The sequence below is a fragment of the Melanotaenia boesemani genome, chromosome 11 (genome assembly GCF_017639745.1).
Source record: "Melanotaenia boesemani isolate fMelBoe1 chromosome 11, fMelBoe1.pri, whole genome shotgun sequence".
Classification (NCBI taxonomy): Eukaryota; Metazoa; Chordata; class Actinopteri; order Atheriniformes; family Melanotaeniidae; genus Melanotaenia; species Melanotaenia boesemani.
Genome location: NC_055692.1, coordinates 7210822 through 7225488, shown reverse-complemented (window position 1 = coordinate 7225488; position 14667 = coordinate 7210822). Strand labels below are relative to the sequence as shown.

General features: G+C 37.3%; 1 protein-coding gene across 3 annotated transcripts in view; it reads left to right on the top strand.

Moving 5' to 3' along the window:
• Window positions 1-14667, top strand: part of rasgrf2b (Ras protein-specific guanine nucleotide-releasing factor 2b) — a 52091-nt gene that overhangs the window by 5208 nt on the left and 32216 nt on the right. For all 3 annotated transcript variants that reach the window (XM_041999689.1, XM_041999688.1, XM_041999687.1), the window contains exons 2-3: window positions 13571-13677; window positions 14420-14567. In XM_041999689.1, coding sequence (XP_041855623.1) covers window positions 13571-13677; window positions 14420-14567 — 255 coding nt within the window. The remainder of the gene's footprint in view (window positions 1-13570; window positions 13678-14419; window positions 14568-14667) is intronic.

The following is a 14667-nucleotide window of genomic DNA, read 5'->3' as shown; positions in this document are numbered from 1 at the left end:
AAAAAAAACCCTTGCCTTGCCATTTCAAAGTTTTTATTATCAGGATTATTTATTTATTTTTAAAATATGTCCATTATAAATTTTGTGTAGAAAAGTATTTATTATTATCATTGCTGTTAGACATTAATTTATTTTTATAATCAGAAATGATTAGCTAATCAGTTTTCCAGAACGTGTCATTAAGCATGGCAGAATGAAGGTTAAAAATGCAGACTTACAGATGGAGACAGGCAGAAGATGGAACTGACGTCTTTATTGTGATCAAACACAAAGCGCTGCAGTGGGAGGTAAACCAAGGAACTAAATGATAAAAAGAGGAAGAAACACAAATGATCTGACAATGAACAAAGAAAAACTTGGAGTATTTAAACTGAGGGAGAAAATTACTAATGAGGAGCAGGTGTCGCAAACAGAAGTAAAGACCTGTTGTGACACAGGGACAATAACTAAGTTTAACTGAATGCACAAGGGGGCAAACACTACAACAGGGATCTCAAACCCAGGTCCTCGAGGGCCACTGTACATCAGGTTTTAGACATTTCCCTGCTTTAACACACCTGATATAAGTTAATAGGTGATTGTGTAAAAGTTCAGAACATTTAATTTGAATTTGTTGTGTTGGTGCAGGGAAACATCTGAATACTTGCAGGCCAGTAGGCCTCGAGGGACCAAGATTTAGATCCCTGTTCTATAAGACAAGACAGGAAGCAAGACCAACCAAAATGTTAACTAAACCAGAACTTGAAATCTTCACAATTAATGAACAAAGACCACTCAGAAGAGCAGGAGAAAATGTTAATCATGACACAGAGAAACTGCAACATAAATTCAAGACAAAAAAAACAAACTAACAAACAAAGACATAAATAAATAGACATAATTTACAGGTAAATTTAATGGACTAGTAAAAGAACAACTGTTCAGTTGGAGGAGGAGGCTCCATACATCATCAGCATCTATAGTCATACTGATAAATATTTCTTTAAGCTGACTGGTAAAATTCTGCAGACTGCCACTGAGTGAACAGTCCCCACCTCACCTCCCTCCTATTTGAGAAAAATGAAGGCAGTCACTAAAATTGCAATTGCAATACACTGATGTGAAGATTAAAATGTGCATCCCCTAAAGCAGGGGCACCCAAGTCTGGCCCACAAGATCTACTATCCTGTAACTTTCAGATGCCCCCCTTCTCAGGCACACCTGAATTAAATGAATGGGTCATTATCAGGCCTTCACAGAACTGAATGACATGCAGATGAGGGACTTCAGTCATTTGTTTGAGATGTGTTGGAGAAAGGATGCAACAGTTACAGGATAGTAGCTCCCAATGACTGGACCTCATATATAAGTACTGTATATACGTATATAAGTTTTGTCTGTTAATCTGTCCATAACAGAGGAAGACCAAGGAAATGTATTATTTAGTTACTGAAATTCAGTTAATTCAATAAAATAATATAAAAGACCAGGCGTCAGTGGACAAAGTATGAAGCAATATTTCTTGTAATCAACACTGCATGAAATTGTGCATGTTTCCGTCAGACAAACAGAAAATAAAAAAAGGTTTATATAACCTCTCTCAAACGGATAAAAGTTTATTCTGACTTGGGCAGACTAGATCAGTGTGTTCTGATTGAGGTGGTTACATGAAAGCAAAAAGCTGTATTTTATACTCAGAAAATTAGAATGGTTTGGAAAAATGAATTGGCAGTATTGTATTGGCATGATCATTCTGTCAGTCAAATGGCATGGAATCATACTTATTTCTGAGCCAAAGATTAAAACAGACCATTCTCATTTATTGGACCAAAATTATAACATGTGGTGCTCTGGCATTGTTTTGTATTTTCTTAAATACTTTAGCATTTTCTGATGAGTTGTTTACTAAATAATCACCCTGAGTATCATATATATTATAGCTTAATTGTTCCATTATAGGAGGAACGGTTTCTTTTTAACGGTTGTCTTCCTTCATAGATTTGATGCAATAAAAGGTGAGGTGACACTTAATAGTGTTAGTGTGCTGACTTCCTACGTTTGTGTGTTTATACATGTGTGTGTAATTAGTTCTCATTAGAAAGCTCCTCTAGTTTCGCATGCCTCTCTCAGAGCTTTTCGTTTCCACTGTTATGCACTAATTGGAGCTGATTCTTCCTGTATTCCCAGAGTCTGATCAGCTTTCCTCAGGGCTGCTTTTAATTTCCTCTCAAGTTTTTATTCGAAGTTTTAGAGCCATTTTAGGCTTTCATTAGTGTCAAAATTTAAAGCTGGCATCCTCTGTTTTAAATGCTGTAGGAATCAAAGTGCACATGACAAGTGTGGGTTTTATTTACTCTTTGTACAATGAGCCCGATTGTTAGCATATAGCTTTTGCCCTTTCTTATGAAAAATGTTGTCTCCAGACTGTCAAATCTTCAAGACAAGCCATGTTTAAAAAGATAAAAACAAGATTTTCAGAGGTATGCTTATGCACTTTTGGTTTGTCAGTCAGTCAAATGTGGATGTAGGGCTGAGCGATATTTAGCCTAATCAACATAAAGGCAGGAAACAAGAGGAAAAAGTCTTATCTTGCTTGGTTCAAGGCTCCAATTGCATCTCTATTCAACTTCACCATGCTGTATCAAACATACAAAAATGAAATAAATGTTTGTTTCTTTTCTGCCTTTATGCCTGCAGTAGAGAGCCTGCATATAAAGGCAGCCCAGTCTTACTAGAAAATGTGTAGGAGGTATCTTTAGCCAAATATCAAAACATACTGTTACAATTTAGGGTTTTAAATTGTAAGATGGCAACATCTCCCCTCAGCTTTCATTTTCTGTTAGGCAATGTTCATATGACATGACAGGGGTCAAAACCCAGGAAATGTGTAAAATATGTAAACTGTGTGATAGAAAAAAAACATTAAAAAATTATAAACTGTAACCATTTAAATTTTATTAGTTATCACGGCATCTAGACCTAAGCATGTACATTAGTTCTAACCCGTAACCGCTTATAGGTTAGAAGATAGTAGAAAATTAAGGAAATGCAAATAGGATCACATGATAGCAGTTCCTTGCATGAAGGTATATGGATTTTCTTCAGCTATCATCCCCTCTTACTTCTGTACAAGTGTTTGTGGTTAAGTGCACATTGAAATGCAGTGTGCAAATCAATGTGCATTTGACCACAATGTCAAGGTATAAGAACATGTATGAAGATGTAGAGCGTTGACAGGCTGATAAATTGAATGTGTATTTTTAGCCTTGTTGTGAGAAGGCTGCATTTTGTGTCTTTAACCAATGTAGGTATTTCACAAACTGTCATGACATCAAGTTGATTAATGAGAGCTAGCAAGGCCGGATAGGGGTCTAAAAAACCCTTTGCTAACAACTAGATTCAGTTACTTTCTAGTGTAATGATCATCATTGTTTTTTGCATTCACTTTTACCACAACACACAAAAAGCCAACAAAAATATTAAAGATACAATATAATCCTTATACTCATCATCCCATGATACATTATAATTCAGCCAATACGACTAAAAAGAGGCTTTCCTTATCACTGAGAACATCACTGAGAACATACAGCTTAGCCACATTGGCACTCTCTCTACTTCAGTACTGAAACATGGCGCTGCTGTCAGGTCTTCAAATAGTTGGTCACTGATGTCTTTCCCAATATCTTCTATCAATCTAATAATAGCTGAATCAGATAAACTTAACATCTATATTTACTTGAGGATTGCTCTGTCTAAAATTAGTGTGATCTTAAAAGATGGTTCTCTTAACCATTCTGCTGCAGAGGTTGTTCTCTGAGTGAGGTTCTGTTTCAAAGCTGCTCAATTATTCTCCTTATGAGTTCACTCCCAGGCGGATAAACTTCGATGGAGTTCAGATGCATGGTTTAAAATGGCAGTCTGAGTTACATTGCTTAAAATCAGTGTAGGCTTGTTTGCAAAGTGTTCTGCTATTATTACTAATGTATGAATTTAAAGTCAAAAATATTTCCATGACCACTTAAGGCTCATCTATGCTCGACTCAGAAGACAGATACGCAGACGGACAGACAGTTTTGTCCATCTTCTGCATCAGTTATGTGCATAATTTGGACCATTTTCAGGGAGCTTAGCTATCCAAACAAAAGATGGAGCAAAACCATCGCAAATCACGGGGGCAGTGCTGATTAGAACAGCTGACATGCGACCAGGGAAATAAAACAAACCAGAGAAGAAGAACAGGATCAGGAAGGAAACAACAAAGCAGAAGAAGAATGAAGACAAGGACAACAACTGTAGAAACTGCGTAAGCTTTTGAAGAAATGATATGCGATTGTTTTAGGCTGCGTTGGGCGGATGAAAACAATACTGGTCCAAACACTGGTCCACGGTGTCTGAAACTGACGTCTGCTCGTGGGAATGAACTCTGAACTTAACACTTCCCACTAACAAGCATGGCAACGCAAAAGATGCATGGAAGTATGAGGACAACGCTTTATGACAACGTTTGAAATGGACGTCACTATTTATATACGTAAGGGAGCATAAATCTACAAATTGCTAAAATATTCAATGTTACTTTGATCTGTTTGTCTCAGTGAGGCATAAACTTGTTTTAAAATTTGTTTGCTAGCAAGCTGCCACAGACATGGCAGAACAAATGTGAGAATAATACTCAAAACAAGTATACTAGTGGTATAAAATCTGAACCAGTAGTCTGCTGCATGACTTCTCTTGAGTTGTTGCGTCATAGTTGTAAGGACCCCCAAGTGACTCTTGAGAATGTGTGCTCCTCAGTCTTGTTATCATCAATGCTGGAGATGATGCCATCTATTATACATGCTTCTCCTGTCACAGCAGGAGAGTGGTGGCAAAGAGAAAAGGACACCAACATCCCTTTAGGACGCTCATGATTGTATGCAGTAGTGTGTTTGTTGTTTCTGTTTCTGTTTGTTTTTTTATGTTATCAGTTAGACAGTGATTCTTAAGAATTTAGTAAGACAGATTTACGACATTTAGAGTCTTCTGCTGTTGCACTGTGAGAGTTGAAGTAAAACCAATCAATATCTTTGGCATTAAGGCAGCATGGTGCTTCTTAACATCTGCCTCAACGATGGAGGGAAAGTGCAACTATAAAACAAGAAATTAGCACACAGGGAACAAGAGATGAGAGAGATGAGAATATATTTCTGTATGTAGCTGTGAAAGGAAACTGGAGGACGGGAGCAGCCACTTAAATCAGATAGTACCTGAACAGTGTTCTTTAAAACAGACAAAACAGTTATTATTTATGTACAAATGGTTAAATGCAAGGTCAATGTGCTGTGCATACAAATGTTTTACAAACTTTATTTCAATAAATTTGGGAGGCTGTGTTAAATGTAAATTAAAAATGTGGCATTTCACAAATTTATGGAAAATATAAGCTGATTTTAAATTCAATGGCAGCAACATGTGAAAAAGTTGGGACAGGGGCAACAAAAGACCTGACAAGTAAGTAGTACTTAAAAAAACAGCTGATTTGCAACCAGTCAGAAATATGATTGGGTATTAAAACAGCTGTTGTGAGGCAGAGTTTCTCAGAAGTTAAGATGGGCAGAGGTTCACCAATCTGCAAAAAATGTTCTTACAAATTGTGGAGCAATTTTGGATAAACTCTTTTCCCCAGAATAAAATTATGAAGGTTTTAAAAATTCCATCATTACATAATGTCATCAAATGATTTTGAGAATCAAAAATCAATATCGGATGCTCCTGTTCTTTGAGCCCTCTGGAGGCACTGCTTTCAAAGCATCCATCTATCCCTCTTCTTTACACACTTAATCCAGACCATGCTTTCACAGGGAGTGGAGCCTATCCCAGCTGCTATCAGGCAAGAGGTGGGGAACACCCTGGATGGGTTGTCAGTCCATCATAGAGACAAATTAGTCTAACTCATGAAACTACTCCCACTCACTCTTCAATTTAGAATCACCAGTTAAATTAACATGCATGTTTTTGGACTGAGGGAGGCAGCACAGTGAAAACATTCAAATTTCCTGCTGAGATTGAAAATAGGAATCTTGTTGCTCTGTCATATGCTAACCATCACACTAATGTGCAACCCCTACATTAAAAACACTTCCAGAAATTGTGATATGTGAACACAGTTCACCATACCATCCGCAAATGCAAGTTAATGATCTATCATACAAAAAAAGGAGCCACATATGATCATGATACAGGCATGCTGCTGTCCTCTTTGGGCCAAAGCCTATTTAAGATAAACTGAAGCAAACTGGAAAACAGCAGGATGCCATATTTTGGTTTTTATCACATTAACAGGTATCATTAGTTTAATTCAACAGTTCTATAACCTCTGTTATTTCTGTTGAGTAATGTTAAGCATTTTCTTTACAATGCCATAAGACTGCTGTTTTTTTTAAGTAGAGGAAGCATATTTAATTATATTCCTTTCTACTTAGTTCAGTTTAGCTAGTTTTGGTCAACAACCAAACCTTCACACTAGTCAATACTGTCTCATGTTTAAACTATAACCAAACAAGTGATTTCTAGCCAAACAGGCTTTTAAAATGTTTTTCAAATATTGAAATTTTAATTCACACTTTTAGAGGTTTTTTTCCAGTATGTGTGAGACTATTTCTGGACTCTTCACCATATGGTTGCATGGCAACCAGAGAGGGCTCCAGGAAAACAGTAGCACTTTTTCTTTTTGCAGTAGTAAACATTCATCCCTCCATACTATATAGCTGCTTCTTTCTGATCAGAGTTGAGGGGCTGGCGTATATCCCAGGTGAAACTGGACATAATGTGGAATATGTCTTGTACTGGCAGTCTCTCTGTCCCAGAGAGCAAAATAACCATGAACAATGTCATACCAGCAATCAATTCAAAATCACCAGTTAACCTGTCTTTGGATTTTGGGAGGAAGCTGGTGCATTCTGATAAAACCCATACAGACAAAGGAAATACATGCAAACTCCTGACATTATTGCTCCAAGTGAGGTTGAAACCAAGAATTTCCTTAATGGCAAATTGGCAATGCTACAGTTATAACTATATCACCCTGCTGTCATAAACAAGACATAATTAGTGAGCTTTAAAGGTGTTGGAAAGGGTAATTTTGGCCACATTTTTGTATTGTATTAATCTAATCTTGGCAAGAATCAAACAAAATGTTTTCTTTGATATGACAAAATATTTCTATAAGACAGGAGATGCTTCTGTTCTATCCACTACATTTTTTATGGGAAGTATAATAGATGACAGTGCTGCTAGTAAGTTAAAATGTGTATTACTGAGTGTGCAAGGTTTTCATTCCAGTTTGTTTGTTTTGCTCTTGTCCTTGGAGCATTTTATGAGGCTTCATTCAGCACATGATTACCCCTGTTTGAGCCCAACAAGAACTGAAAAATGAGAGGAACATGAAAAGAAGAGAGGTAGACTGTGAGTCTTATCCTGAAGATCAATTTATGAAAACAGTGAACCCCAATCTCTTCTATTTATCTCTGTAAAACTTCTCAATAATGACTCATGCTTTCACTGACAGAATTAACCCTTAGAAAGAGTTATTATTACTTTATTGCATAACATGGGATTTATAAACTGGTTGTATACAGGTCATTATGAGTACTTAGTATACCTCATAGTATTACCAGCAGCAATCTGTCAGTGATATCTAAAATCACCCAGCGCCTCTTTTTGTGCTTTGGCTGTTTCAAGTCCAATATTCTCATTCATTCTCTGGAGTTTCATCAAACTTGAGTTATTGATGTTTATTGTGATTATAGAGCCAGAAATTCCTTAAATTTCCATTTGAAAGGATTTGTGTTTCACTATGAGATCTGCCAACAACAGGTGGTTTGAGATTATCTCTTAATAATCACTCACGATCACAGCGTGGGCCTCTTTCGTAATTTGTTTTCTCCTTTTCCTTTAAAAGGGAGCACACATGGTGTAAATACTCCAACACTACCCCAAGCACGCACACACAGACTATGGTTTATATTCATTGTTTGATTAGTCTTATATAAAAATATGTTTTGCTCTCTTTTTCTCTATAAGGGTAATTATCACCCTGCAAGACTTCAGAGTTGCCCCTTCTTTACTGTGGCAGTGAAAAAGTGGAAACACATGTCACACTGTGTTGTAGCAGCTTGATAATGAATTTGTGTTTGAGCATTTTAATCAACGCATATGAATCCACAGAAAGAGACAAAAACCTGAAGTTACCCTGACATCTGCCATATATAAACATTTTTTTTAATATCATCAAATTCACTGACACTTTGGAGCTGATCATTTTCACGCACATCTGTGTCTTTACTTAATTCTTGCTATTAACTTAATCATCCATCCATTTATCTGTCATCTGTATCCTTTTATTTGAATATTGGGTCATGGGGTGTCTGAAGTCCATCCCAGCTGCTATCTGGCAACGAGGTGCTATTATACTAGTTGAGTTTAAATTAAGTTAAGTCAGCCATGGAGGTTGTTGCTTCAATATTCTTACAAAACAGACAACCTAAAACCTCAAATGAAAAACCTTTCATGCATATGGCAACACAAAGTGCTTTACACAATAAAAACAAATCATGCACATTCAACACAAGATTTAAAAGCCTTCACATCCAAATTATAACAAAAAATAAAAAGGCACACCTAATAATTGTACACACACACAGTCGCACACAAACTCACACACATACAAACGAAGCTTCATGCACACTCGCCCGGCCCACTCATACCCTTTATTGTACAAAGATGAACTCCCATCGCTAATAACTGTCTCTCAACTTAAAATAAGTATAAAAGTGGTAATAAAATACAAACATCTGACTCGACACTGCTGTGAGGACATGACATCTTGGGGATCCAGTCACACCGGAAGCCAGCGCACCCATGACCACAGAGGGCACCATAACAGGAACCACCCAGGTCAGGGCAGGCCAGGGTCCACCCCACAGCCACAGGGCTTCAGTGCAGGACACCCAGCCACCCAGACAAGGGCAGTCACCATGGCAACAACCCCGCAGACGGAGCATGCAGTGCTACCTGTGTGAAGGATCCCCAGGAGGAAAACACTGGAGTTTAACAGTAAAAACAAGAATAAATACACTTAAAAACAATAAGAACTGATAAGACTGACAAAATAAAAATGCAGATAAAGAAGTTCAGGAAAAAATGTAAAATAAAATTAGATGAAAAAACATAAAATGAGATAAAATAGAGTAAAAGCTTTTATAAAAACTTTTTACTTTGGTTAAAAAAAAAAAATAAATAGACAAATAATTAAATAAATAATAATCAATAAAACAAAACTGAAAGCCATGTAAATAGGTAGTAAAACTATAAGAATATATGATTAAACACACTTCACAGACAATTTTAACTAATTTTAACTATTTGCCATTTTTTAATTAATGCAGATTGAATTCACAGTCACGAACTCAGTCATTTGAATTTTAGAACACTGCAAAATATTTAGCTCGGTTTTGATTTTGTTTTCCTGCCATATCTGTTGCTTTGGCCAAAACGTTGTACGTTGGATAACGTTGAATAATACAATACAGGATTAGAGCCTGTAGTGTCTGACCATTTTTATATTTATAAATACTGTATATGCTTTTAAATATAATGTCAAGTACATGCAAAGTTCACTAACTGTATTGCATGCATTCATAAATGGTCAATAGAATGTACATATCTGCACATGTTTTAAGATCCAAGAACCCAAGGGGCTTTGTGACTGTTGGCTTATTGTTTTCTAAACATATTTCCATTTAACCTTGATTTGAATCCTATCTTTTAACACTGGCTCAGCTTTCATGCCGCTTTGTATTAGAGTCAATAACATTAAAGCAGCAAAATGCCTGTCTCTTTTAGAGGCTAAAAAGAGTAAGATTCAGTCAGCACAACAAGGTCCATCTGTGGTACTGTACTGCACAGTTTAGTCAGTCATCAGTGGAGATACCAAAGCAGACGGTAGTGTTGCATCATTAGTGGCTATTCTAGTCTATAATAGTCAGTGGACCCCACCAGTGATCCTGTCATCTCAGCTTTTAAATATTTATTATTATTAGAATAGTATTTCTGGATATAGCTTTCCAGAAATGTGTAGCACTCTGAATGTGTTTACAGCCTCTGCCGGAGCAACTTCTGTAATTCTCCACCATTAATAAAAACTCCAGTTCAGTTAATGAGGGTATGGTGCAGTGTTACAGCCTTGACACTGCAATGCTTTGGAGGCTCCATGATGCAGAATCTTCTGTAAGGGGTGCAATAACATTAAACTTTTATGATTGCCTGGGGGCAGTTGGGGCATTGCTGCTGTAAAGAGTGTGTAGAATTGTAGAATATAAATGTAAAAGTTGGATATAACAAGATAAGTCAAAATAGTCATTAATTATTCAGTCATACAAACTAACAACTCTGGCACATGTTAATGCAGCAGGTATAAATGGGAAGACTGGTCTTCATTTTCCAGGAGGAATTCAGGGCAAAGAGTCACAACATTATATTACTTTATGCAACATCTTTTTGAAAGAGAAATGCTATGGTTGAACTGTATATAAAAGTTTGTGCTTAGAGGTATCAAGATCTGTGGCAAAAAAGGCTCTGTTTACATTAAGTACTTCTCATCAAATCATTGAATCCCTTTAATTATTTTTTCCATCCTCATGAACGCTTCTAAACATATTTAGACCTCTTTACATTATTCAGTAATTGTTTCTAAAGTTTTGTGCTTGCAGTGCTCATTATGGTTGGTGCAAGCCAGAAAGAAGTCTTTTTCTTTCTCTCTCCTCATATTAGCCAGTACAGGCACAAGCCCACCCTCCAAGAGTCTAGTTTTGCAAGAGGTTTGAAGTTAAAAAGTTTTTTTAATTATTATTATTTTTTTTTTACTTTTGTTTTTGTCAGCAAGTGCCCGCTTGTTACATCCTCGTGCTCTAGGGGTAAGGAGGACGGAACACAAAGAGAGCCGAATACCAGAGTTAAAGGAAATATAATTTATTTTAACAAAATGGGTTCCAGATACCGCTCTGGTATCGGCCACACTTAAATAAGTACAAAGCAAAATGATCAACCAACTTAAAGTATCCCGTTAGAGGGTATCTCAATCACTATAATATTGACCAAAAACAAAATGACCACAAAAACGGGAAACACGCACAAAAGCAGAATTAAGTATACAAAAACAAACCAAGATTAACTTCACCTCACTCAGGGTGGGGAACACCACACACAACTCAAAGTTCTTAATATTATTCTTCGCTAATTCCACACAGTAGTCCGTAATTCTCTCAGGCTGGCAGGCATGTGTACCACTGTCCACAGCTACCCCGAATAATGCTGCCGATGAGGTTAAATAGGGCTCCAATGGACGAACAGCCCGCCTTCCAGTAACGAGCCAGCCAATCCAGGTGAAGGGGGTGGGGCGGCGCCGCATGATGCACTCCCTGTCAGTCAGCTGCCACCAGGCTGCAGTCCTGCTGGTCGCTGAGCCGGCAAGCAGGCGGCCGTAACACCGCTCAAAGGGAATCTGTTGGGTTAACTGTGTTTAAATGGTTAGATTAGATATGGAACTACATAAATAAAAGTGAAGTGAAGCTTGTTTTGCAATGGCATGGACTCAGTTGTAGCTGGTTTCTGAATAAATGTCCGGCAATTCATCTGCATATAGAGGCAGCCTGCTTGTAAAGTTTTGATCCAAACTAGGGTAATAAAATGAGTGTGTGTGTTATGTTTCTAGCATGTTTAGTCCAGATGTAAGCAGGGAACCACTTTAAATAACGCATCTGTTTAACTGCTAAGTGAAATTTTTAAACACCCAGACTTTTTCAAATTGTATGATAATGTAGCAGTTTATAACAATCTAGCAGTGTATCGCTGCCTTGGCAAGTCTGATGCAATGTCTCTTCTTAACACCCAGCCTGTCATTCACCTGCATGTGCATCCATGTGTGCATGAATGATACAAGGAACCCAGGAACTTGAAATCCTAAATACATTTGTCCTGCATTCAAAGCTTTTATTTTTACCTCTCACAGTTGTAAATATTTGTAAAGTGTCTTAGTTTTATGAAATTGCTGTTAGTGATGTCACTTTAAAAAAAAAAAGTTTGGTTACAAAATTGAGTATATGAAATTATATTTACTTTCTATTCTCAATACTGTCAATTCAAAGGTCGTTTGTGTGATTAAAGAAGCAGCGTAATGAATATATATTTAGTGGATAAAATATGTAAATCTTAATGTGCAGATAATGTAGGCTCAGATTATGGAGGCTCTGCATCAGGAAAATGTTATCATTCTATTTGAAAGTCTTTTCTTCTCTTGCTTAAATTTGCGGGATGGATCCTTAAAAGCATCAAATGAATAGAGGCAGCACCAAAAAGCAGAAAATGGAAGTGCAAAAAAACGCAGCTGAAGCATCAGATGTTGTGTTGCCATGGAAATGTTATCTTGTTAGGTGGTGACACAATTTAGAAATATGTACTCAGTTAAGAAATATTATGTAACAGCTCCCTCTTCCCTCTTTACTTCCCTTCTTGTCAAAGACTGTTAGAGCTCAGATTGTTGTTGATGTAGTAAAATACAGCCAGAGCGTGAATCAAAATGACAGATATATAAAAAGCAGGATGGAGATGGAGGAGGGTCTCTGAGTGTGTGTGTTCCAATAATCTGTCCTCAGTCCCCTAGTCTGTTCCCACTGCAGGCACTAAAGCCTATCCATCCTCCTGCAGGGCAAACGTCTCTCCTCTGGACTGCATTTGGTTCACTGAATTCTTATTGAGAGAGATACAAAGAGATAAAAGTATGAAGAGATGTGAAAGAGGAGGAGGAGGAGTGGGTTTCAACAACAAGAGAAGTGAGGATGCTGGTTGAGCGGGGCAGTGGAGGTGGAGTGGGATAATAGGTGAAGTGCAAAGAGAGAGGGAGAGGGAAATAGCTGGGTGTATGAAAGGATGAGACAAGGAGGACAGAAAGTCGACGCAGAGTTCAGTCTTCTCTGTTTTCCTTGACTAAAAATAGCATCTATTCTCGTAACCCAGTGCCCCAGGACATAACCATTTGAATTAAAGCCTCTATCAATACACATATTGTGTCCTGTGTGCATGCTCTGCTTTAGGTGTGGGTCTCTTTTCATTGACATGTGTTGGCATGTTTCTGTGTGTGAAAGTATTTTAAAGGCAGATTTACAGGGAGATTCAGCAGAATAAAAGAGACTGATGGAAATGTGATAGAGGGGGACAAGAGCCGGCTAATTGATGTTGATAACAGGCTGGTGGAGAAGGGAGGCGCAGACAAGTCTTGATGTTTTATTTCAGGACACAAATGACTGTGTTGAGCCACCAGCTTTTACTCATCTTGTCTTCCTCCCTGTCTTTGCAACCTTCCTGCTTCATATGATTCACATGAATCTGAGGAGAAAAAGAGCCTGAAAAGCAAATTGCTGAATCTTCATACCAAACCTGAGCAGGGTAGCAAACCAAAACATTTTTGTTGTAAATATATGACTTGTAGAATGTCAATGTTTGGTCTCAGAGTCACAATTATGAACAACTTTTTTCTCTTTTTTTGTCCTTTCAGCACTACTTCCTCATTGTGTTTGGTCATGATGGACAAAAACCTTTGGAGTTGCGTACAGAGGAGGAAAGTGAATGCGACGAATGGGTGGAGGCCATCCAACAGGCGAGGTATACCAAGCATGTTATATAAAGGGTATTTCCAAAAAGGCCAAGTAGTTAGTCATTAAATTATGCTTCCCTGTTCCTTTGCATAAAAAGGAAACAGCATCGCCTCTAATTGCAGGGTATTAATTTAATTTAGGGTGACAGTGCATGTTGTTGTCTGTTAAATCTTAATGTCTAATTTACTGTTCATCAGTTCATATCAGTTCTGTGTGAAAGCCAGCTTGCATTCATTCTTAGTCCAAAGGTTTGATGCAAAATAGACACATTTTACTCAGTGTGACATATAGCATGCACTCGCAGCACGTTTGATTAAACCATGCACCGTTCAAAAAAGTGGCTGTAAGGTTACTAGAGGAAGAAGTGCAACAATTGTAGGGTCTTTTTTATATATTCATGTGTGCAGTTTTTATCAGGGTGATAGTAAATAAAAGATATCTAGCAATACACTTGTTTACTGTATGTTTGCTGCGAAGTTCACCCCAAAATAAAAATCTAAGACAATTAACTTACTGTTGGCGCCAACTTAAAGTGCTCATTTGAGAAGCTAATTTGTGTTATTATATGACATGGTTTATTTTTTCTTTTAATCCATTACTTTTCTATAACAGCATCAAGCTATAAAAATAGCTCTGTTTGGTTGGGACTACTAACTATGTCCATATTTCTAGAATTTTTAAATGGTTTTAATATTTCATTTATGCTCATGTTTGTGGTTATTTGCTTTTTTTTAAAAATTATTTTTTAGTTATTCTGACATCATCATTGAACGAGAGGTACTGCGGCAGAAATATATCCACCTTGTACAGATTGTGGAGACTGAGAAGGTGGCTTCCAATCAGCTCCGCACTCAGCTGGAGGACCAGAACACTGAAATTGAAAGGCTCAAGTCTGAGGTAAATCACACATATCCATACCTATGCATGCCTATAACATGCACATAGATTTAAAATAATATGTTCCTCAGGTTTTTCATTTTAGCAAATACATAAAGAT